This window comes from Notamacropus eugenii, chromosome 4 (assembly GCF_028372415.1).
Source record: "Notamacropus eugenii isolate mMacEug1 chromosome 4, mMacEug1.pri_v2, whole genome shotgun sequence".
NCBI lineage: Eukaryota > Metazoa > Chordata > Mammalia > Diprotodontia > Macropodidae > Notamacropus > Notamacropus eugenii.
In genome coordinates, this window is record NC_092875.1 from 64999154 (window position 1) to 65021233 (window position 22080).

General features: G+C 41.9%; 1 protein-coding gene across 2 annotated transcripts in view; it reads right to left on the minus strand.

Moving 5' to 3' along the window:
* Window positions 1-5326: 5326 nt before the first annotated feature.
* LOC140499722 (nuclear receptor ROR-beta-like) overlaps window positions 5327-22080 on the minus strand; it is a 44278-nt gene continuing 27524 nt past the window's right edge. Inside the window, exons 10-11 of one of the 2 annotated variants that reach the window (XR_011965521.1) lie at window positions 12905-20622; window positions 5327-12178 (exon numbers count right to left, since the gene is read on the minus strand). Coding sequence is in view for 1 of the 2 variants with exons in the window: in XM_072601515.1 (XP_072457616.1) it covers window positions 20461-20622 (162 nt within the window). In the remaining variant the exon portion in view is untranslated. Of the gene's footprint in view, window positions 20623-22080 lie in introns of both variants that reach the window. The other variant, XM_072601515.1, reaches the window with a different exon arrangement.

Here is a 22080-nt window from a genome sequence, read left to right on the forward strand (position 1 = left end):
TTTAGAGTCATTTTTTACAGGTATTTTATGGGCTATGAGGGGAGAACTAGAGCAGGTCAGTCCTTCTACTCCACCATCTTGGCTCCACTCCCCTCCTTTTGTCTCTTTTCTTAATTCAATTTTATTTTATTTTCATTTCTGAACTCTCTTGCTTTTTCTTCCCTCTCTCCCCATTGAGAGGGTAGAAAAACACTACACATGAACAGGTGGTCAGAAGAGGTAGTGGAGACCAAGGCAAAATCATTTTATTTTCACAAGCTAACCCATTCCACCCCACCTCCTCCAACAGATTGTCCCCTCTGGTATACCCACTTTGCCAATTATTGTCTTTTTAAAAAAGACTTCATTTTTTTCCAATTATGTGTAAAATTTTTTAACATTTGTTTTTTAAAATCTTATGTTCCAAATTCTTTCCCTCTCTCCTATACCTCCCCCCTCGTTGAGAAGGCAAGCAATTTAATATAGGTTATACATATGCAGTCATACAAAACATTTTCATATTAATTATGATGTAAAAGAAAACAGAGCAAAATCCCCCCCAAAGCAAAACAAGAAAGATAAAGAAAGTTTGAAAAAAAGAAGCATGCTTCAATTTACATTCAGACTTAATTCTTTCTCTAGAAGTAGATAGCATTTTTCATCATGAATCCTTTGGAATCATTTTGGATTATCATATTACTTAGAATAGCTAAGTCGTTCACCATTGATCATCATACAATATTGCTATTACTGGGTACAATGTTCTACTGGTTCTGCTCACTTCGTTTTGTGTCAGTTCATGTAAGTCCAGGTTTTTCTAAATGCATCCAGCTTGTCGTTTCTTATAGCATAATAGTATTCCATCACAATCACATACTGTAACGTGTGTGTGTGTGTGTGTGTGTGTGTGGAGAGAGAGCGAACAACTGAATTACATCTTAAATTGTGACACTTTTGCTGAGTTCTGTCTTTTTTGTGAGGAAGAAATATAAAATGTAATATATATATTATTTATTGTCACCCAAAATTAGTGATAGTAGCAAATTTGGGAATTAGATATTTTTATTTCACTAATGGATTATGTGCTACTTCTATTAAACAATAATATTTTCTCCATAGCTTTGTAGTTTTTCCCTATAATCATTTGAATAATTCAGTGACATGACTTTAAAAATTACAATTAGAATCTCTGCTCATTGTTTATTAAAAAAGATCCCATATGGTTATTTTGACTAATTGCAAGCTTTTTCTTTATACTGGATATTTTACTTAGTAGGAAGGAAGCAAACAGCCTATTGTATCCTGGGCCATCTCCAGTCGTCTGGTCACTGGACCCAGATGCTCTGGAGGAGAAGGTGAGGCTGATGACCTCTCACAGCTCTCCCTTACTCTAATCCAAGCCAACTGCAAGTCATGTCATCATTCACTGATGTCAAGAATGAAGGACAAACACAACCATTATGGCTTAGTAAAAATGAAGGAAACTGACCTATTATATGCCAATTACCATGCTAACCACTTTACAAATATTATCTCATTTTATCCACACAATGACTCTGAGAGATAGGTGGTATCATTAACTGCATTTTACAGTTGAGGAAACTGAGGCACATGGTAATTAAGTGACTTGTCCAGGGTCACTAGTAAGTATCAGAGGCTTGAACTCAGATCTTCCTGCCTTCAGGTCCATTGTATCACCGACTTGCCTTGACTCTTAGAGTGAATATCACTTCTTTTTTTTAGGTTGTCCCCTTATTTCTCATTTTCTGCAAGTGAGAAACAAAATATTGCAGATGAGTACTGTTCCAAAAAAAGCTTTTCTTCCAGATTTGGAAATATTCTTAACCTTTTCAAAAACTTGAATATCTTTTTTATTTGGTTCTTTATTAGCAATCAAAGCATTTTATTAGACAACAATTTAAACCTAAATAAAAATGCTCCTAAAATCAAGAACATGAAATATAAAAGAGTGAGCCAGATTTTTTAACTCGGTATACATAGTTAACAAAAACAGCACTAAAATTTGTGTTAGCGAATTTTGTCCAGAAAGCAGCAGAAAAAAGTGTTTTGTAGTCCTTTCATTGGAATATTTCTTTAATTCATGACTATTTATGTTGGGGGTGTAAGCTCAGTTCCATGTGGACAGTCTCGGGCAGGTAAAGGTGAGGACTTCTAAACCTCTCATGAGGCCCCCCAGGGAACAGCTGGGAATTGAGGTGTGAGACCCGGGCTATCTCGTGCATTTCCGCCTCTTCCCCGTGGGAAACTTGCTGGGGAAGAGCATCCCCGCCCTCGAGATTAATCCATGGTCTGAGCACACCTATTGTTGTCTAACAGGCACGGTATTCAGGTGCAAACATGTGGCGGGAGAGCTTAAGTAGGGTCAGGAAAGCCTGAAGGCACTCTTAGCGCTGAGGGGCCCTTAGAGGACAGAAGGCCCATCTTCCCTCTCCCCTCTCCCTCTCCCGCTTCCATTCTCTTACTGTAAGATCTTTGCCTCCTTGGGAGATTCCTCTCTCCTCAGGAAAAATTCCCCCTGCACATGTAACCAAGACCCTGAATAAAGCCTAACCCTTGTTCGACTCTGGAAAGTCTCTTCTCTCATACGTTTATCCGGTTTGGCCAGCCGAAGACCTGCGATAGGTAAGGTAAGACTCGGGTAGCCCTTAGGCTTCTAGGCCTGACATATTTATGATAATGATTTAAATATACCTAGAGGAAACTGAATTTCTTTCTCTTTGGATGATATAAGTCAGTGTGGTTTGCAAATATAATTATTTGAACAGTTAACATTCAGATTCTGTCTGAAAAAGGCCATAACCAAAACAATGCAGGTCATTGCCAGTCTTGACACTCAATTCCTGCTTCTCTGGAGGAATCTAATCCAATGCAGCCAAGGTTAGAAGGAAAGCAGGAAACGGGGGAAAATTTTTTATAGAGAATTTCTCTGATAAAGGCCTCATTGCTCAAACATATAGAGAATTGAGTTGAATTTATATGAATACAAGTCATTCTTCAGTGGATAAATGGTCAAAGGATATGTCAATTATTTTCAGTCTCTCCATATCTACCTACTGCCTACAAACATGCCCATGTCTCTCATATGCTCAAAAAAAATTTCCCTTGATCCTTCCATCCCTGCCTTATTATCATCCTATATCTCTTCTACTCTTTGTGGCTAAACTCTTTTGAGAAGATCATCTACAATAAATGCCTTTCTTTTTTCTCCTCTCACTAACTTACAATCTGTTTTCTTCATTCTACCAAAACTACTCTCTCCAAAGTTACTCATGATCTTTTAGTTGCCAAACCCAAGTCTTTTCTCAATCCTCATTCTTCCTGACCTTTCTGTAGCCTTTGACACAGTTTAGCACTGTCTGCTCCTTGATATTCTCTTCTCTCTCTGTCTTCAGGATACCACTCCCTTCTCACTTTGCTCCTATTTATCAGAATGTTTCTTTGCTGGATCTTCATCCAGATCATGCCATCTTCTTCTCCTTCTCCTCCTCCTTCTTCTTTGTATATGTATTGTTACATCTCTATGTGTGTGTGTGTATAAAATATATTTAATTTGGTGATCTCATCCTGTGTCATGGATTTAATTACCATCTCTGTGCTGATGATTTTCAAATCTAGTTATCCTTTCCTCCAGTCTCACATCTCTAATTGTCTTTCAGTCATCTCAAACTAGGTATCTAGTAGATATCTTCAACTCAACATGTCTAAAACTAAGTTTATTATCTTTCCCCCTAAACCTTCCCTCCCTCCTACCTTCCTTGTTACTGTAGAAGGCCTGTCCTTCAGGCTCACAACCTGAGAGTCATCCTGGACCCGTCGTTATCTCTCTTACCCCATTCCCCCGCCCCCCAATATCTAAACTCTTGCCAAGGCCTGTTAATTTCCTCTTTGCAACAAGTTTTGAATATGCCTCACTTCCCCTGACACTGTCAGCCCTCTGGTACAGACCCTCATCACCTCATACCTGGATATAGTCTGATCATGTCACACACACCCCTTTTATAGTGATTCCCTATTGCCTCCAGAATCAAATACAAAATGCTCTATTTGGCATTTAATGCCCTTCATAACCTCCCCTCCTCTCACCTTTCCATTCTTCTTACATCTTACTCCCCAACAGGTACTCCTTGACCCAGTAACACTGGCCTGGCTGTTCCAAAAACGAGATGCTCCATCTCTCAGTTCTGGGAATTTTCCCTGGCTGATCCCCAAGCCTGGAATGTTCTCCTTCCTCACCTCTACCTCCTGCCTTCTCTGTCTTCCTTCAAGTCCCAACAGGAGGCCTTTCCCAACCCCTCTTAAATCTAGCTCTTTCCCTCTAGGGTATATACTAGATCCTAGTAAATACATTTGTTTGTGAGCTCTTTGCAGGCAAAATACTGCCCTGTTTTTTGTCTCTTTGTCACTAGTTCTTAGCACGGTACCTAGCACATGGTAGATTCTTAATAAATGCTTATTGACTTACTGACAAATTTCAATTTGACTCCTGTAGAGGAGATGGATTGGAGAAGGAGGGGTGGAAGTAAGGAGAACTATTAGGATGCAGGAAGTCCTGCTAGGCAGTAGTTCTGGCAGGGATTATTTAAGTAGAGAGAAGGGAATGGATATAATAGACATGTAATAGACACATAATAGATGAGAATAGACAAAACTTGGCAATTCATTGGATGTGGGTAGAGAGGGGAGTCTAGGAGTCAAAGGTCATTGAGACATTGCAAATCCTGGTGAGATTATGATAATGGAGAGAAATCAAGGAACTACCTAGAAATTTGGGAATATTTATTAAGCTCCTGCTATGTGCCTGCCAGACCTTGTGTGCAGCACCAGGGATCCAGAGTCCACTCCATGTCTGGAATGTGCCCTCTACATAATTCTCTCTGTTGAAACCTTTCTTGTCCTTCAAAGTCCAGCTCAGTTTCCATCACCTCCTCCGTGAAGCTTTCCTTTATCCTCCAGCTGAAAGTGAGGCATAGATCATCACATTTTCTTCAAGTGTTTTGTCTAGATTTCTGGTTTGCGCAATCATATTCTGCTTTTTCCCATGGCATATATGATGAATCTCCTATACTAAGATTAATTGTTTGAGGAAAAGCTCTGAATTTTTGTGTCCTCAACATTATACCTAAGGTTTTGCACATAATTTATATTTAATAAATATTTACCAAATTTGATGACATGTTGCATCTATGCCAATGACATATGCTTCTCCTCCCCACAGAAAGTTCCACTAGGGTTAAGGCACTTAGTGGGCATGGAACAATGTCTACACACATCCATAGTTCACAAGCCCCAATGATGTTTTCTCTTAATAAACCAAACAGAAAAGATACAATTTAAAGCAAAAGACATTTAATCAAATAGTGTAGCAAATTAGATAATAGAAAATATTTCCCTTAGACTCACAAAATACACACTGCCACAGATGGCCACACCACCATGGAGGAGTACGAAATATACACAAAACAGTACATGACCAGGGAACATACATGGAGGGATACGTGTGACCAAGAATACACAGGGAACACATATGGAAGGCACACATATAGGGACATTTGTGGCCAGGGCATAGACATGGGTAAGGCAACATCCATCATATGATGCCCTCTTGAGACGTATCTGTTCTGTCCTCTGATGCTATTTGCTGGGAGTTGCATCTCTTTATTCCTTTTCTCTGCTAATCAGTGCATCTCTGCCAGGTGATACTTTATCTCTGTTGGCAGTTTTGACAAGTTTCTCACTGATGTATTTATTTGCTGAACTACTTACTCTCTGTTAGCATCTGCTAGTCTTCAACTGTTTTAGCCTCTTCTTGCAACATACTTTTGTCTGGTCCTAATTGCTGCAATGAAACAAGTACTACTCAGCTTCCCATTGGCAAGGGAGGGCTAACATCATAACAGCCACACCCAATCAGAGCCCTTATGCTGGGATTAATTCTGCTGTTTTGACTTGCTTTTACTCTTATCCAAAGTCCTTGGTCCCAGCCAACAACCTGACTTAGGGTTAGAAAATACCTTTTAACTTCTGTCAAACCCTTAAATGTTGATCTCTGTCCCCCCCCGGATCTTTTTAAGGACCTCACACAAAGAAAACTACCAAGGAACTATGTGAGGCAGGATCCAAGGCTTCCTCTAGCTTCCCATAATTCTCTAGGTTGGCAGACAAATCAGCTTGATGCAAGGACAAAAATGCTAGATGAGGTCATATGGCTATATGCCCCTGGCTTAGATTATTTATTATAACTGCCAGCTGCAAAATTATTAGACTTTCTTTAACATTCCTATAAGCCACAAAACTAGATGAACTTCTCTGGTCTTCCTCAGCCAACAAGGAAACATTAAATTACATTCAGAAGGCAAAGAATATTCTTATAAAAAACATCCACACAAAGTAGTTAATTTAAAAAAAAAATTGGACATATAACTAGAGAGATTTGTTTATCTGGAAATGTTACCTATGTAGAACTCTTCCTTATATAGAGCTCAAACTAAGAATCAAAAGACCTGGGATGCCTGGCCCTATCTCTAGCTCTGACACTGTCTCATTCAGTGACCTCCTCTCCACTTTCAAGGGTCCGTTTCCTCACCTGTCAAATAAATAGGGTGAGGTAAGTTTTCCCTAAGCTGTTTCCCGTTTTAATGTTCTAGGAATCTATAAATAAAGCACATCTTTATGTGAGCTAAATGCCAGGACTCCAGAGGGGTATAAACTGATGTTGAGGGGAGATTGGAGCATCAGTTCTCTTCCAGCTCTAGTGTTCTGAGAGTAGCCTATGAGAGCAAAAATATATGAAGGGTCCAGGCTTATGTAACTGATGTGTTTTGAAAGCTCAGCTATTTCTCCCCTCCAGGCAAGCAGAAATGCACCCAGTCAGTGAAGGTTTTTGCTTTCCCCTTTTAATGGGGCACTTCTGAGTTTTGCAATGAAAGTAGGACCGATGCTTACTAGTCTCTAAATAGGCTTGCACCTACAACTCCACTTCATTCCTCTATGACCATGTTTTGCCATTGCCCTCTGGAAACCGAAGACACCAGCTGATTGAAAAAAAAAGGCCAAGGGTAGCATTTTCACTAAATTTTAATGAGGAGCTGCCAGGATAGTTCTGAGAGGCAGGATGAGACAGGAGAAACAGTGTCAGGCCAGGCATCAAGGGACCTAGATTCTAATTCTGGTGCTGTCATTAGCTCCTTGGGTGACCTTGAGTAAGACCTTCCCTGTCTTCCTGCCTGTCTCCTCAGGAACCTGGGCTTCTTCCTAAAATGGCTGATGATTCTTTTTTGAAAATGGAAATCTCTGTTTCTTTCACAACAGGACCAATATGGAAATGTTTTACATGATTGCACATATATAACCTATCAAATTGCTTACCATTTTAGGAAGGGGGAAGGGAAGGAAGAAGGAAAGGAGAAAATTGGAACTCAAAATTTTGTAAAAATTAATGTAAAAATTGTTTTATAAATAATTGGAAAAATAAAATGCTATTTAAAAAAAGAAAATGGGAACCTCGCTGCATCTGTATTTATGCTAAGGTCCTCTTTCACTTCTATCCACAGCTACATGGTGCAGTGGATAGAGCGCCAGGCCTATAGCCAAGAAGACTTATTTTTGTGAGTTCAAATCTGGTGTCAGACACTTTCTAGCTGCGTGATCCTGAGCTAGTCACTTAAGCCTGTTTGTTTCAGTTTTCTCATCTGGAGAAAGAAATGGAAAACAACTCCAGCATCTTTGCCAAGAAAACCCCAAATGGGGTCACAAAGAGTTGGCTGTGGCCAAAACAGCTGAACAACAAAAATCCCCAAACCTCTTTCTCTTCAGACTCTGAGGCTTGATCTGTCTTGGTAGGATGGTGTCTCCTTTAGAATGTCTTATTCATCTTTGTTTTCTGTTCAGAGGAAGGCCTATGGCCCTGCCCAGAGTAGGTGCTGAATAAAGGTTTGCTAAAATGTGAGGATCAAATGAGATAATATTTGTACAGCACTTAGCACAGGGTCTGACACATAGTAGGTGCTAGGTTGATGCTTCCCCTTTCTCCTCCCTAAATGAATGAGGGTAACTGTCACCCAGAAAGCATAATCGGAGTCATAAGTAGAATGGGCCACTAGGGTTTTGCCCCAGAAACTAGAATTTAGAGTTCTTCAGCAACATCCACACAACAAAGTTTAGCATCTAATAGCAAGGATAATTAGTAAAAATAGGAAGGTACCAGATTGTGAACTAGCCAGAATTTCTCCCCAGCCCCACCTAGCTCTTCCAGCCTCAACTGAAGGCAGAGTTAAGACCACTCACCCGATGACTGGGTGGTTTATGTTACTTATCCCAGGTGTAAGAATTCCTAATTATGGCTGTGCCCTGACACAGTTCCTTGAATCAGGAGATCCTTAACCTAGGGTCTGTGACCTTGTTTTAAAAAATATTTTGGTAACTATATTTCAACATAATTAGCTTCCTTTGTAATTCTATTTATGTTTTATGAATTTATCTATATATTTACATTTTATGCACTTAAAATATTATTATGATAGTTAATAAGCTTCACCAGGAGGTAGCAAAGTGACATAGTAGATAGAGCACTGGCCTTGAAGTCAGGAGGACCTGAGTTCAAATCCAGTCTTAGATACTTTCTAGCTCTGTGATCCTGGGCAAGTCACTTAACCCCCATTGCCCTCTCCCCCCAAAAAAACCTTCACCAGACTGCCCAAGAAGGTCCATGATGCAAAAAGGTTAAGATTCCCTTGTCTTCTAAAATATATAGAAAACGGAGTCAAATTTATAAGAATTTGTCATTTCCCAGTTGATAAATGGTCAAAGAATAGGAATAGATAGTTTTCAGATGAAGAAATTAAAGCTATCTGTAGTTATATGAAAAAAAATGCTGTAAATCACTATAAATTAGAGAAATGCAAATTAAAATAACTCTAAGGTACCACCTGATATCAATTAGATTGGCTAATATGAGAGAAAAGGAAAATAATAAATTCTGGAAAATGTGGGAAAATTGAAACACTAATGCATTGTTGGTGGAGTTGTGAACTGATTCAACTATTCTGAAGGGCAATTTGGAACCATGCCCAAAAGCTTATAAAATTGTGCATACCCTTTGGTCCAGCAACAGCAGCAATACTAGGTCTAGATCCCAAAGAGATCATGAAAAAGGGAAAAGGACCCACATGTACAAATATATTTATAGCAGCTCTTTTAACGTTGGCCAAGAATTGGAAATTGAAGGGATGCCTATCAATTGGAGAATGACTGAACAAGCTGTGGTATATGAATGTGATGGAAGGCTATTGTTCCATAAGAAATGATGAGCAGAAGGATTTCAGAAAAATCTGGAAAGACTTACATGAACTGATGCTGAGTGATGTGAGCAGAACCAGGAGCATGTTGTACACAGTAACAGCCACGTGATAATCTATTTTGATAGACTTTTAGCTCTTCTCGGCAATACAATGATTGCAGACAATTTCAAAAGACTCACAATGGAAAAGGCTATCCACATCCAGAGAAAGAACTATGGGATCTGAATGCAGATCAGAGCAGACTATTTTCACTTTTTTTGGTTTTTGTTTTTTCTTTCTCATGGTTTTTCCCTTTTGTTCTGATTCTTCTTTCACAACATGCCTAATATGGAAATCTGTTTAATATGAGAGTACATGTATAGCCTATATCAGATTGCATGCTATCTGGGGACGGGGGAGGGAAGACAGGGAGGGAAAAAAATTTGAAACTCAAAATCTTATAAAAGTGAATGTTGAAAACTATCTTTAATACTATTAAGCAGAGAGGGGAAGAATCACTTGCCTTAGATGGCAAAGATTTCTGCCACTCTTGCATAGAGGGAACTATTTTTGGCCTGGACTGAAGACCAGGATGCTGGCCAGACACCTGGCAGGGTGTTGCCTTTCCCCCACTCTGCAGACAAGACTAGCCCAACCCACCAAGCAAGCTATGGTAGAGGAGTCACAAACTGCCTGCTCTTTACTGAGATACCTTTTTTTTCCGAACTGCAAAACATTTTATTTTTCTTCTGATACATCTTGTGTAAGAGACATCTCTCTCTTCATGGGCTATACCCAAGAAAAGGATTTCCTTTTTCTATTTTATATCACCATCTTAAGTCAAGAAAAATTCAGACAATTATCTTTTTCTTTTCTCTTTTAAAAAAATAAACATTTTCCTTTTCTGGTCAATTCATTGACAAGAACCATCACCACCAGCTCACAAATATTTTTCTTTTAAAAAGATAGACATTACAATCTGACATGATACATACAACATTCAATGAGAGCAAAAGTAATGTTTTTCCTACACCTAGAAAACATCAGCAGCAATCCCCTCCCCTGAGCAAAGGTAGGGAGGGGGGAAAAGGACAAACAGTTTCTTTCCCTTTCCCTTCCTCCTTTCCCTTCAGTTTGAGATAAACAAAGAAAAAAAGGTAGCCCAACTCAGTAGTTTCCTTTTGTACTTATGTTTTGCAGCTGATGCACAGAAAATATTCCTGTATATAAATAAGTGCATAAGCAACAATTTGTACTTATGTGGAAATCTCTTAACTTTTCCATACAACCTAACATACGCAGAGAATATATTCACATAGAAGGAGAGAGAAATTCCTTGAAGTTTCCTTTTGTTTAAGGTTCAGAAATTCAGTCAAAGAGGATCCAGTCAAAAGACCCTAATTTTCCAAATATCCAGCCCCCCTTCCTACCCCCGAATGAACACAGTTATCGATCTGTGGAATGATCAACGAGCCCCAAGGCCTTACTGGTATGTCTCCTCTTGGATGCCTGATTTGGTTGACTAGTTGTCTTCACCTTGACAATGTGCGGTCCTGTGGAAACAGCATTGGCCCTGAAGTCAGAGTCCCTGGATCCAAATCCTGCCTCTGATTTTTACCACTCATGTGATCTTGAACAAGTTGCTTAAAGGGGGGAGGGTGAACTAGATGCTCTCTAACATATCATCCAGCCTTAGAACTCTGATCCTATGATATATGAATGCCTATCTCCTATTGGAGTAGACAGTCACTAGTGGGTAGCAGCCTCCCACTCAACATAACATAGGCACATCACTTTCAAAAGATTGCCAATCCCTGGTTTCAAAGTCTTCTTAATGTGATGCTATATATTCGGCCTTCTCCCGTAGTCCTACCCTGATGCCTCATGGTGTATATTGTGGATGTTAACCCTGGGCTTTCAAAGATTGGGCCACTGGAGAATAAGCTACCACATATCCAGCCAGGCTAGAAAGGCTTACAGGACAAGCCCAGGGAAAGAATATGCATCTGTCATTCAAGAACCAGCCCAGTGAAATTAGGAGAGGCACCACATTGCCAGGTTGGTCACTGGCTGACAAATTTTTTTTAAGCACAGTAATTCCTGAAAACCATATACTAAGGCAGAAAAAAAAAGTTATTCTTCACCCTGACAGATGAAATAATTGGGGGGGGAGGGGGGAGATTTGCAGTATGCATGTAATCTTGTGAGAACAAACAGGGAAAACACCAGAACCTGCCAGAAGAAAACAAAGACCATGAGAGACTTTGAAATCCAGAGCAGTCCCTGAAGAAAAACTAGACAGGACAGACAGAAGGCCAAAGGGAATGCGAGGCATTTGGGCTCAGCGGCAGATGATTTCAGTGTGTCACTGAGGGTCCCTGTACATAGGCAAAGACAACCCCAGGCAGGAAGGAAAGAGTCATTGCTGCAACCATAGTAAGCGATAATGACTGCTGGTCTTTATATGGCGCTTTAAGATTTGCAAAGTGCTTTACAAATATTATCTCATTTGATCCTCACAACAACCCTGTGAGGTAGGTGCTATTATTATTATCCCCATTTTATAGATGAGAAAACTGAGGCAGATAGGTTAAGGGACTTGCTCAAGGTTACACAGCTAGTTAAGTGTCAGGCTGGATTTGAACTCAGGTCTTCCTGACTCCATGTCCAGCATTCTGCTCACTGAGTCACCAAGCTGCCTCACTTCTATCCATGTGGCAACAGTGGGTAGAGGTGGGGTGTGGCTGCAGGTACAGACCTTTTCTTGCATGGGGCTGCTCTTATATAATACACAGAGAAACTTATAAGCTAGTGTATAATGCAGTAGATGTGTCCAATAATTTGATCTTTGGAAATAGTATTTGGACAAGTGACTTCCTTTCTTTGGGACTCAGCTTCTCCATCTGTAAAATTGAGAGGAGGAGAAGGTAATTTTGAAGATTTCTATCAACATTTCTATCACCAGGTCAACATGATCTAGAATCTGACTAGAATCAGCTCAGCCCATGGGCTAAGGAGAGACATGGAGATCTGGCAGGGAATCCCTCTGGAGGCACAGAGCTCCGGTTATCCCAGAGGACAAATTCCAGACCCTATCATTTTGCCCACCAGTTCACCTCCGGACATCTCCATGTATTTTCCTCTGGAAGTTCCCCCCACCTTGTTCCTTCCTCTTTGAAGAGCTGAATGACCAAGCTCTGAAAATCTTTCACAAAGATAATACCAACAAAATAACAATAATTCCCATTTACATGTGCTTAATGCTTATAAACAGTGTGTTCCTCAAAACTCAAAGGAAAATCAAGGATCCAACAGAACATCAGAGTCAGGAGGGCCTGGAAAACCACACGGGGGGTCTGAGCTTAGTGGGACCCAGAGAGATCTACTACTCCAGAGCTCTTATTGTACAAAAGAGAAACTAAGGCCCAGAGAAAAGAATTCAGTCATCCAAAGTTCCACAATCTGTGGCAGAGTTGGCACCACCCACCCCAGGTCTTCTCCACTGCCCCCACTGTTAATCCTCTGGCAGTTTGGGGCATAGGAGAAAACATCACCTGTCCAATCACTCCCCTTCATTCTACCTTAGAGGCAACTGCATGAATCAGCACTGAACTTGGGGCCAGACTCACCCAGTGGCCATAGGGAAGGCACTTTCCCTTTCTTTGGTATCAGTTTTTCCATCTGTAAAATGGGCAGGGGTTTATACAAGATGAAGGGTTCTCCACCGTTTTTGTCATGGACCTCTTTGATGGTCTGATCAAGTCTGTAGACACCTACTCGGAAGAATGTTTGTGGTCTATATCCATAATGAAAGTAGATGCTAAATTCCAGTTAGAAGTTAGTGAAAATAAAGATGTAAATTTTTTCTCATTCAAGTATATGGACCCCCTAAAATCTGTCTGTGAACCCTTTGGTGAACAATCCATGGACTAGGTGACCTCTAATGTTTCTGACATTCTAGGTTCTAAAGGACCCTTTCAAGTCTGATACGGTTAAGTGTCTGAGACTGGATTTGAACCCTGGATTTGAATTGCTCTAAGGCTCCTCTCAGTTCTGAATTACATATTCTTCTTGGTCCTGGCATTTTGTGTTCTAAGTGTCCTCCCAGCTTTAAACTTTTATGTTCCAAGGACTCTTCCAAGTCTTACACTCTGTTCTCTGACGTCCTTTGTTCTAAGGCCCCTCCCAGCTCGGACATTTTCTGTTCTAAGGACTCTCCCAGCCCTGACATTCAGTGTTCTACGGGCCCTCCCAGCTCTGATGTGCAATGATTCCAACATTATATGTCCCCTTAAGACAAAAAGCCCACAAGTGGTTCAGTGAACATGTCCACCAGCATGCAGGGAGGGCTGTATCTCTGCTTTGATCTTTCTGTGGGGTCAGTACATGGTTTGGAGCTCTGACCTCTCACTTTCCTGGGGCTGTTATTTCAACAATGACAGACACCCTAAGCACCCTCATTCATTCTTCCTTCAGTTAAAGTACGTTGAGTTACCTGGGGGTGGGGCAGGGAATGAGGTGTGAAATGAGATCTGTCCCAGAATACAGGGCAAATAAGCCACAGACTTATAAAGGAAGTGACATGAAGCATTGGGAACCATTCCAGAAGCCTGTTACTGTCACTAATAAGAAAGATCCTGTCTTCTCCAATGGGGCAATTCAACCCAACCCAACCCAAACCAGCACATGTAAAGCATGATGCCCTGCCCAGTGGTATGCCAGGATACAAAGGGCACATAAGACCATGAGAAGCAGCCTGGAATCATGGGAAGTAAACTAGAGCCAGTCAGAAGGCCTGAGTTCCAGGCTCAGCTCTTCTGCTGACTGGCTGTGAGACCTTGGGCAAGTCAATTTTCCCTCGATTGGGTCTCAGTTTCTCCATCTGTAAAAAATGAAGGAACTGGAATAAATGTTTAAAGTCTCTTGTATTTCCTATTTCCTGACCCCTTCCCTCAAGGGGTTATTCATTAATAGTCATAGGATAATAATATTGTACCTTTGAGATGAACTCCTTCCTGTTACAGATGAGAAAACCAAAGCCCACAGTTACTCGTCCAAGGAATTGAGATACAAACCCAGAATGTAAAGTCCTTGAGGGCAGGTGTATCTCACTTTTGTATTTGCAACCTTTGGGGGTCTAGTCAATGCCTGGCACGTGCTAGGAGCTTGAGGAATGATTGTTGAAAGCTGCTAATCGCCTATCCAGTGCTCTTTCCTATGCCTCACCTCACACCATTCAATAAGTCACCTGACCTTTCCCAGGAGGCCTTTATGAGGCTAACTCCTTCCAGCAGACGTACCCTGGGGACTAAGAGCAGGTCATTCCTAGCCTGCCCCAAAGAGACAGCCTCCGCCTTTGAGCTATGTGCTTGGGGCTGACCAGGAGCAGGCCTCATCCTTCACAGCAGCATTTGACAGCATTGTATCTGGGGAAAGATTGGATAGATGTACAGAAAAAGCAAGCCAGACAGTCTGGATGTGGTTTGGGGGCCGTTAAATCCCACGGCAGCAGGGGTGGGAGGGAGTCCCCTCTCTCACTTCCTCACAAGCATGTTCACTTTTCCTCTAGAAGTGAACCAAATTCTTTAGGCAAAATATATGCTGTACCACGTCTGGTCTCTACAAATTAGGAGATAAAACTATAACCATGCCTCATAGAGCTGGGGGTCACTTGTCTAGCCATACCAACTTAGTCCAAAACACAACTAAGGAAACATAAACAGGGCAGACATCTGGGAGTGAAGGATACCATAGTACAAACTCAATAACCATTCCTTTGCTCAGTGCCTAATTACTCCTGATTTGCACACAGTATGAACGAGCTTGGCTATATGGTTCCCTGGCTCATATGAAAAGTGGGGAAGCTCTGCAATTTGAACAAAGCATATAGTCAGCGGGGAGAGGTGATAGGGAGGAGACAGAAAACTATGAAAAAGAAATATAAGGTCTTAAAGAGCCCAGGAGGCTGGTGAAGGGATAAACAGCTCCACATACTTCAGCAGCCCCTGAAGGCATCCCTATGCTCCTAGAAAGTATATTTAGTGATCCTCAAAATAATCAGAGATTCAGAACTGAAAGGAACCTCTGAGGGCTCTCTTTTCTCTCCTATTTGAAGCATGAATTGTCATTTACCTCTCCATCCCCTCAAAATATCCACCTGCTAAAGAGGACAAACTCACTATCTTTTAGGGCAGCCCTTCTATTTTTAGGCAGATTCTGCCTGGCTCATCCAAAAGGAAAAATAAAAAGAAGGTTATATTCTGTTCAGTCTCCTTGATTTTAAAAAAGAGAGATACATAACCTATTTTTAGAAAGATTTCCATCCATACTAATGAAAGTTAAAAAAAAGTTTTGGCGCTTATAGGAATTCAGTCCAATTTTCTCTGGCAACCTCCCTGAATATGTGGGATGCATGGGGTTGTAAGTGATGGCAGCACTGAGGAGTGGACTTCAGGATGCAGTTACTTCTTAATCTAGTCTCATTTCTGAGCCCCTGAACCACAGCATGCAAAGCCCAGCCTGCAGATAATGATACCAGATGACAGAAAATCAGAGCCCTGGAGCAAGAATCACAAGTCTAAGGTCCAAGTCTCCATCCTTCTATTATTTCATTATGTGACCTGGGCAAGTCCTTTCCACTCTCAGGTCTTGACTGAAATGAGGAGGGTGGACTAGCTGATCTCTAAGGTTCCATTCAGCTCTGGACCTTTTGCTTACAAAGCTCAAAGTCCTGAGGCTGCCATTAGAGTCCGGGAAATCTTAAACAGCAAGAGCAATTAGGATATAGGTACATGTGTGTATACATATGTACACATATATGTGCACAGGTATGATCACACATGTACATGTTTGTGCATGCACATGGTGTGTGTGTGTATGTGAGAGAGACAGACAGGCAGTGTGGCCTACCAAACTGGCCTTGGGTTCAGGAAGATCTGGGTTGAAGTCCTTCCTATGACCCATATTTAAGGACTGAAAAACCAAAAGCAAGTCATGTAACTTCTCAGGGCCCATCTGCGTTGCTGGAGGGAGTTTCCAAGCCAATATTAACCCTTCTCCGTTATAAAATAATAATAATAACGTACAATTATTTTACAAGAAACAAGACCCTCTATCAAGACAGGTGTGTATGACAAGGAAAGGAGTCTCATGGGGAGGCACTGGTGTTCTGTGCCGTGTAGCAGATGATTGAAAGGAGCCTAGACTGATTCAGGAGAAAGGAAGCTATTTTCTTCTTCTGAAGTCATGGGGAACAGCTAACCTCTCTTAGGAACTAATCTCTAGAATCAGCCGGTATAGGTCCATGTCTGACACTCAGCTGAATTCAAGGAGAGGAGCAGTTCCTGAGCGGAGATCTACAGAACCCAAGGTTTGGGCATGTCAGGACAACCCAACTCTATGGGAGTGACCACAAAGCAAAGAAAGTAGTAGAGTACTGGCTTTGCCCTTAACATTCTGTGTGATTTCTTAATTTCCTCATCTATAAAATGGGGTGATTAGATAAGATTCTAAGATCTCTCCTAGGATCCTAGTAAAAATTCTTTACATTTCTAGAAAGCTTTGAAGCAGGTAATGAAAATGAGTAGCAGTGTAGTATAATGGATAGTGAGCTGACCTTGGAGTAAGAGATGAGTTCAAGTCTCAATTCTGACACATACCGTGTTGACCCTGGGTAAGTCACTTCACCTAGAGCCCCAAACAACTCTTTTAAGAGTATAATATGGAAAGATACTCATTTGTATTGGTGGAAGTTTTCTTATCCAGAATTCCCTAGAGCAACATTCTTAAAGTGTAGGTCCATGATGAGAATCTCCCTCAGGAGATCCTTGAGATCAAAACTGTTGTTTTAATAATGCTAAGATGTTATTTGCCTATTAAGATACTCTTCACTTTTCCAACTCCATAGTTAGATGAGGCCAAATTTTCTCCATATACTTCAACCAAAACAACATATTGCAACAGATCAAATGCAAAAGCAGCTAGGAGAATCCAGTTGTCATTTCTAAAGCCAGACATTAAAGAGATTTGCAAAAATATATAAAATATTCCCACTCCTCTCACTAAATTTTGTTTTGGAAAATAGAATTATTTTTCATTAAAATGTTATATTAACATATAATGGCTTATTAATGTTATTTTAACTGAACTAATAACTATTTTTAAAGTGTGTTTTAATTTCCAAATCTTAAATTTCTGATAGATGTAACTCACATAAACAAAAACTCTTTGGAGTCTTCAGTCATTTTTAAGAGAGTACAGGGGTCTTGAGACCAAAGAATCTGAGAATGTCTGTACCCCAGTAACAGACTTTGACTACAGACGAAAAACACAGCTGAGGCTCAGAGGGCTGAAGTCATTTGTCCATAGTCATACTACTGGGATGTTGGAAGCAGATCCTGAACCCAGCTGCCTGAACCCCTAGTTTCTTTTCAGCATTCTGGTTTTATGAAGACTGTTCTCCTTAGCTATTGGGGCAGGGGAGGATGAGGAGGTGCTTGTACATACAGAATTTACTCAAACATCCTCTGTCCTAAGGCCTTTCCCAACCCTAACAGTCTCTGTCCTAAGGACCCTCCCAGTTCCGACATCCTGTGTCCTAAAGGCCCTCCCAGCTCTGGACATCCTGGGTTCTAAGGACCCTCCTAGCTCTAAAATTCTGTATTCTAGCTGTCTCTTTCAACCAGGATGTTCTATTAGTCTATTAAACAAAGAGAAAGACTTACACATGCTCCAAAGTTGTGAAATTGAGAGGCTAGACATAACCCAATGATGGTGTCACAGCAAAGATCTGACCTTCAGAGCCTGTGGCACATTCATGCTTTGGAATCTCCTCACTGGGAGCTTTGTCCTTTATGGGTGGGTTTGGACTTTGGGAACTGCTTCTGGTAAATAAGATAGAGAATCCAACTGGGGAATCCCAACTAGAACCATAAACAAGATGGATCTGGGTATATGAACAGTAGATCCTTGCACATCACTTTGCTGTTTGGGTTTACAGAATGCTTCCATAACCATCATCTCATTTGATCTCCCACCTTCAGGCATTTGCATTTCTCATGTCTAGAATTCTCTCCTTCCTCACCTCCATCTACAGTAAACCCCTTGCTCTTTTAAAGTCTTAGCTCCTACAAGGGGAGTTAGTTGTTATTCATTGTTACTGCTCTGACCTTGATATCATTTACATATATAAAAGTTACTACTTCGGAGGTCCACTCCATCTATCCATGATCCCATGAATTGAACAATCTTATGATATAGACAGGGAAGAGTATTACCAACCTCATTTTATCTTAGCAACAAGAAATTGTCCCTAAAAAGGGAAATGACATGCTGAAGGTTATCTAGTGAATCAATGCTGAATGGCAGCTGCAATCTCCACATCAATGCCTAGGTAAGGGGATGGCTCAAATTATGTGGTTTGTGCACTGGTCCCAGGAGCCATTCCCAGATTCTCATGGGAATAAGAGTAGGGCTTGGCAAGGGGATGACCTTGAAGAGGACATCAGGCTTTTTTTATGGCCAAGTTCTGGTCTACTTGTTAAAGAACTGATGTTGCTGACTGATCCATCTGCCACAGGATCCCCCTCTAAGCTCAGGGTGACACTATCGCATCTAGGGCTTCTCTGCACTAGGAGAAAACTTCTTTTAAACTAGGCTTGCTCTGATCTAGACCTGAGAACTTGGGCATGAGATCAAATGGACCCCTCAGCTCAACTGGGCATGACTCACAGGGCAGGTCCCTTGGGCTTGCTGCTGGGATGCATGAGTCTTTGAATCCCTCCCCTTTCCTCCTCAAAACCCTCCAAAAGCTTGAGTCACCTCTAGTGAGGCAGAGAACTGCAACACACAGGAGAAAGATCTTTGGATCTGGAATCCTCCCCCTACCCCTCAAACCCAAGAACTCAAGGAGCCTTGAACCAGCCCTGATAGGAGGACCTGCCTCCCTTCCCTGCTGTCCTTTCCCACATGGAGCTATAGTAATCACAGAAAGTCAGAGCTGGAAGGAACCTTAAAACTCACTGAGTGTGTGACCTCACTTTACAGGCACATCCAAGAAGAGAAACAAAAACTAGGCCCTTAGAGCTAGAAGGAAATTAAGAAATTATTTAGTCCACCACCCACCCACCCATTTTACTGAGGGGAAAAGTGAGGTCCAGAAAGGGTACAGCACAACAGAAAGAGTGCTGGATTTGGAAAGAGGCTTTGGGTTCAAATCCAGATTTGTCATTTGAGATATATATGAGCTTAGGCAGACCCTTTCCTCTCCCTGGGCCTCAGTTTCCTCATCTGTAAAAGGAGAAGGTTGAACTCACTGGCCTCCAAAGTCCCTTCCGGCTCTATAGCTACAGTCTTAAGTAACGGGTCATGATCTTAGGGTACACGTCTTGTCCCTTCACCCTGCTCCTCAGCAGAAGAGCCCCAGTGGAAGCCACCTCTCCTGACACCTGGTCCAGAGCACTTTGCACTGCATCCGTAGTTTCTTGTTGTGATCCGCTCCCCATTTCACCATTCCGGCTCCAGACAGATTCAAGAGGAGGGCAGTGAGAATCCATCATTCTCCATGAGGCTCCTAGCCTGTGAATCTAGGTCAGCCTGTTTTCTCTCAGAGAAAGCAATGAGAACAAAATACAACACTGATAAGTCTCCAGTCTGGTGTGTGACCTTGGGCAAGTGTCAGGACACCTCCTTGGGCCTCACTTTGTCCATCTGTCAAATGGGGAGGGAGGACTGGACTGGCAGATTTAGGCAGTCCCTTTCTAGCACGAAGACGCCACACAGGTTGCTGACTCTGTCTGTCTCCTTGGGTGAAGAATTCAGACCCGTGGGAAAGGGCTTATATAGGAGATGGCTTTGGTCCACCTCAGCGCCCTCTTCCTTTGGCCAAGGGTGGGTAGTTTCCCTTCATTTCCCCAGTGAGGGCAGCAGCATCCTCCTTCCTGGATCAGTCAAGGTGGGCTACCCTCCAGAGCTATTACAATCCACAGAAAAGCTTGGGAGCCATTGCGAGGGGAAATGAAGGCAACTGGGGCAGTTTGTGGGTGGGTCTGGCTTCAGGGATGCTCCCTTCTTCTCCTCCCCCCTCTCCCTTCTCTTTTCTCTGATCTGAGTCCCCTGGCCCCCCCACAGACATGGACTGTCCACCTCCTCCCTCCCTCCTCCCTTCCAAGAGATGGACACTCAGCCTCTAGCTTTCCCGGAGGTTGCTGTACTGAAGTTCAGTGTTGAACACTTCCTTGTAGAGTGGGGGGAAGAGACGAGCTGTTTCTGGGTGCAGGAGGCGGAAACATTCCAGCTTATCCAGGTGGAGGCGGCAGATAGCTTTCAACAAAGGCAGCTTGGCGATCAGCTACCCAGGAAGAAAGATGGAAGCTGTCAGGATGGACTAGGGATAGCCCAGATGCTCCCTTCCCAGGACAGTCCAGTCGGGGAAAGGGAGAACAGAGCTCTGCTGAGTCAAAATTCAGCCTCAGGCATTTATTAGTGAAGTGACCTTTGGCAAGGGCAGGATGTCTGCCTCAGTTTGCTCAACTGTGAAATGGGGCTAATAATAGCCCCTCCCTCCCAGGGCTGTCGTGAGGATCAAATGAAATGATATTTGTAAAGTGCTTTACATAATGCCTGGCACATAGTAGGCATTTCATAAATGCTTATTTCCCTCCCTTCCCTTCTAGCTGGCAGTTGTCAGGTCCATCATACCCATAGCACATCCCAACTCTGTCTCTTCTCTTCTCTCTCTCTCTCTCTCTGTCTTTCTCTCCGTGTCTCTCTTTTCTCTCTCTCTATCTCTGTCTCTTTCTCTTTCTCTCCTCATGACAGCAATTCCATGAGGTCTGCAAGGCAAAGGTCACTATTCTCATTTCATTGATGAGAAAACTGAAGGTCAGATTTGGAGAAAGGACTTGCCCACTGCCCTCACAACCAGAGTAGGAGCCCTTAAAATCCTGGTCTCCTTCACAGAGGTCCATCTATTTTCTCACATGCCTGTGGTTTCCATTCCCTCAATTACCATGTGCTGAAAGTTCTCTGCAGTCAGGCAAACAAAGGGATACACAGAAGCATGAGAAGCTTCAGCATACATCTATTTACTACCTGCTGTATGCTGTTTACCACCTACTTCATTAATGCAAAAATCTGGTGATTGAAAAATTTGCTGATTAAAAATAATCCAGGATTTTCAACTTCTGAAGGCTGGGTTTGAGTCCAAAGGTCTCCTAGTATGACCCTGAGAAAGTAGCTTCAACTCTTTGGTACTTAGCACAGTGTTTATTTAACAACACTGAGCAATTTATGGAAGTCATTCCATAAATCATAATATGTTATACAAGCTGGGCCATTAATTCTTATAAACATTTCCCTTGAAGCATTGTTAAGTGAATAATAATAAATAAGACAGAATTTCTGCCCTTAGGAGCTTGCAGTCTAGCAATGTGGTATGAAGCATGTAACAGAAAATGATGCTTCGGGGCCAGCTAGGTGGTACAGTGGATAGAATGTTGGCCTTGGAGTCATGAGGACCTGAGTTCAAATACAGCCTCAGAAATTTGACACTAGCTGTATGATCCTGGGCAAGTCACTTGGTAAATAAATAAACAAACAAATGAATGAACAAAGAAAGAAAGAAAGAAAAATTTTAAAAATAAAATGATGCCTCTTAAGTGTAGAGCAGAGGTGATGGGCGAGGTTGGAGCAGGAGATGAGGCTGATTCCTGACTGAGGGCATCAGGGGAAGTATCCTGGAGAAGAGTTAGAGTGGACCCTCGAAGGATGGGCAGGATATCAGGATTGGAGGGGGGGGACGTGCCAA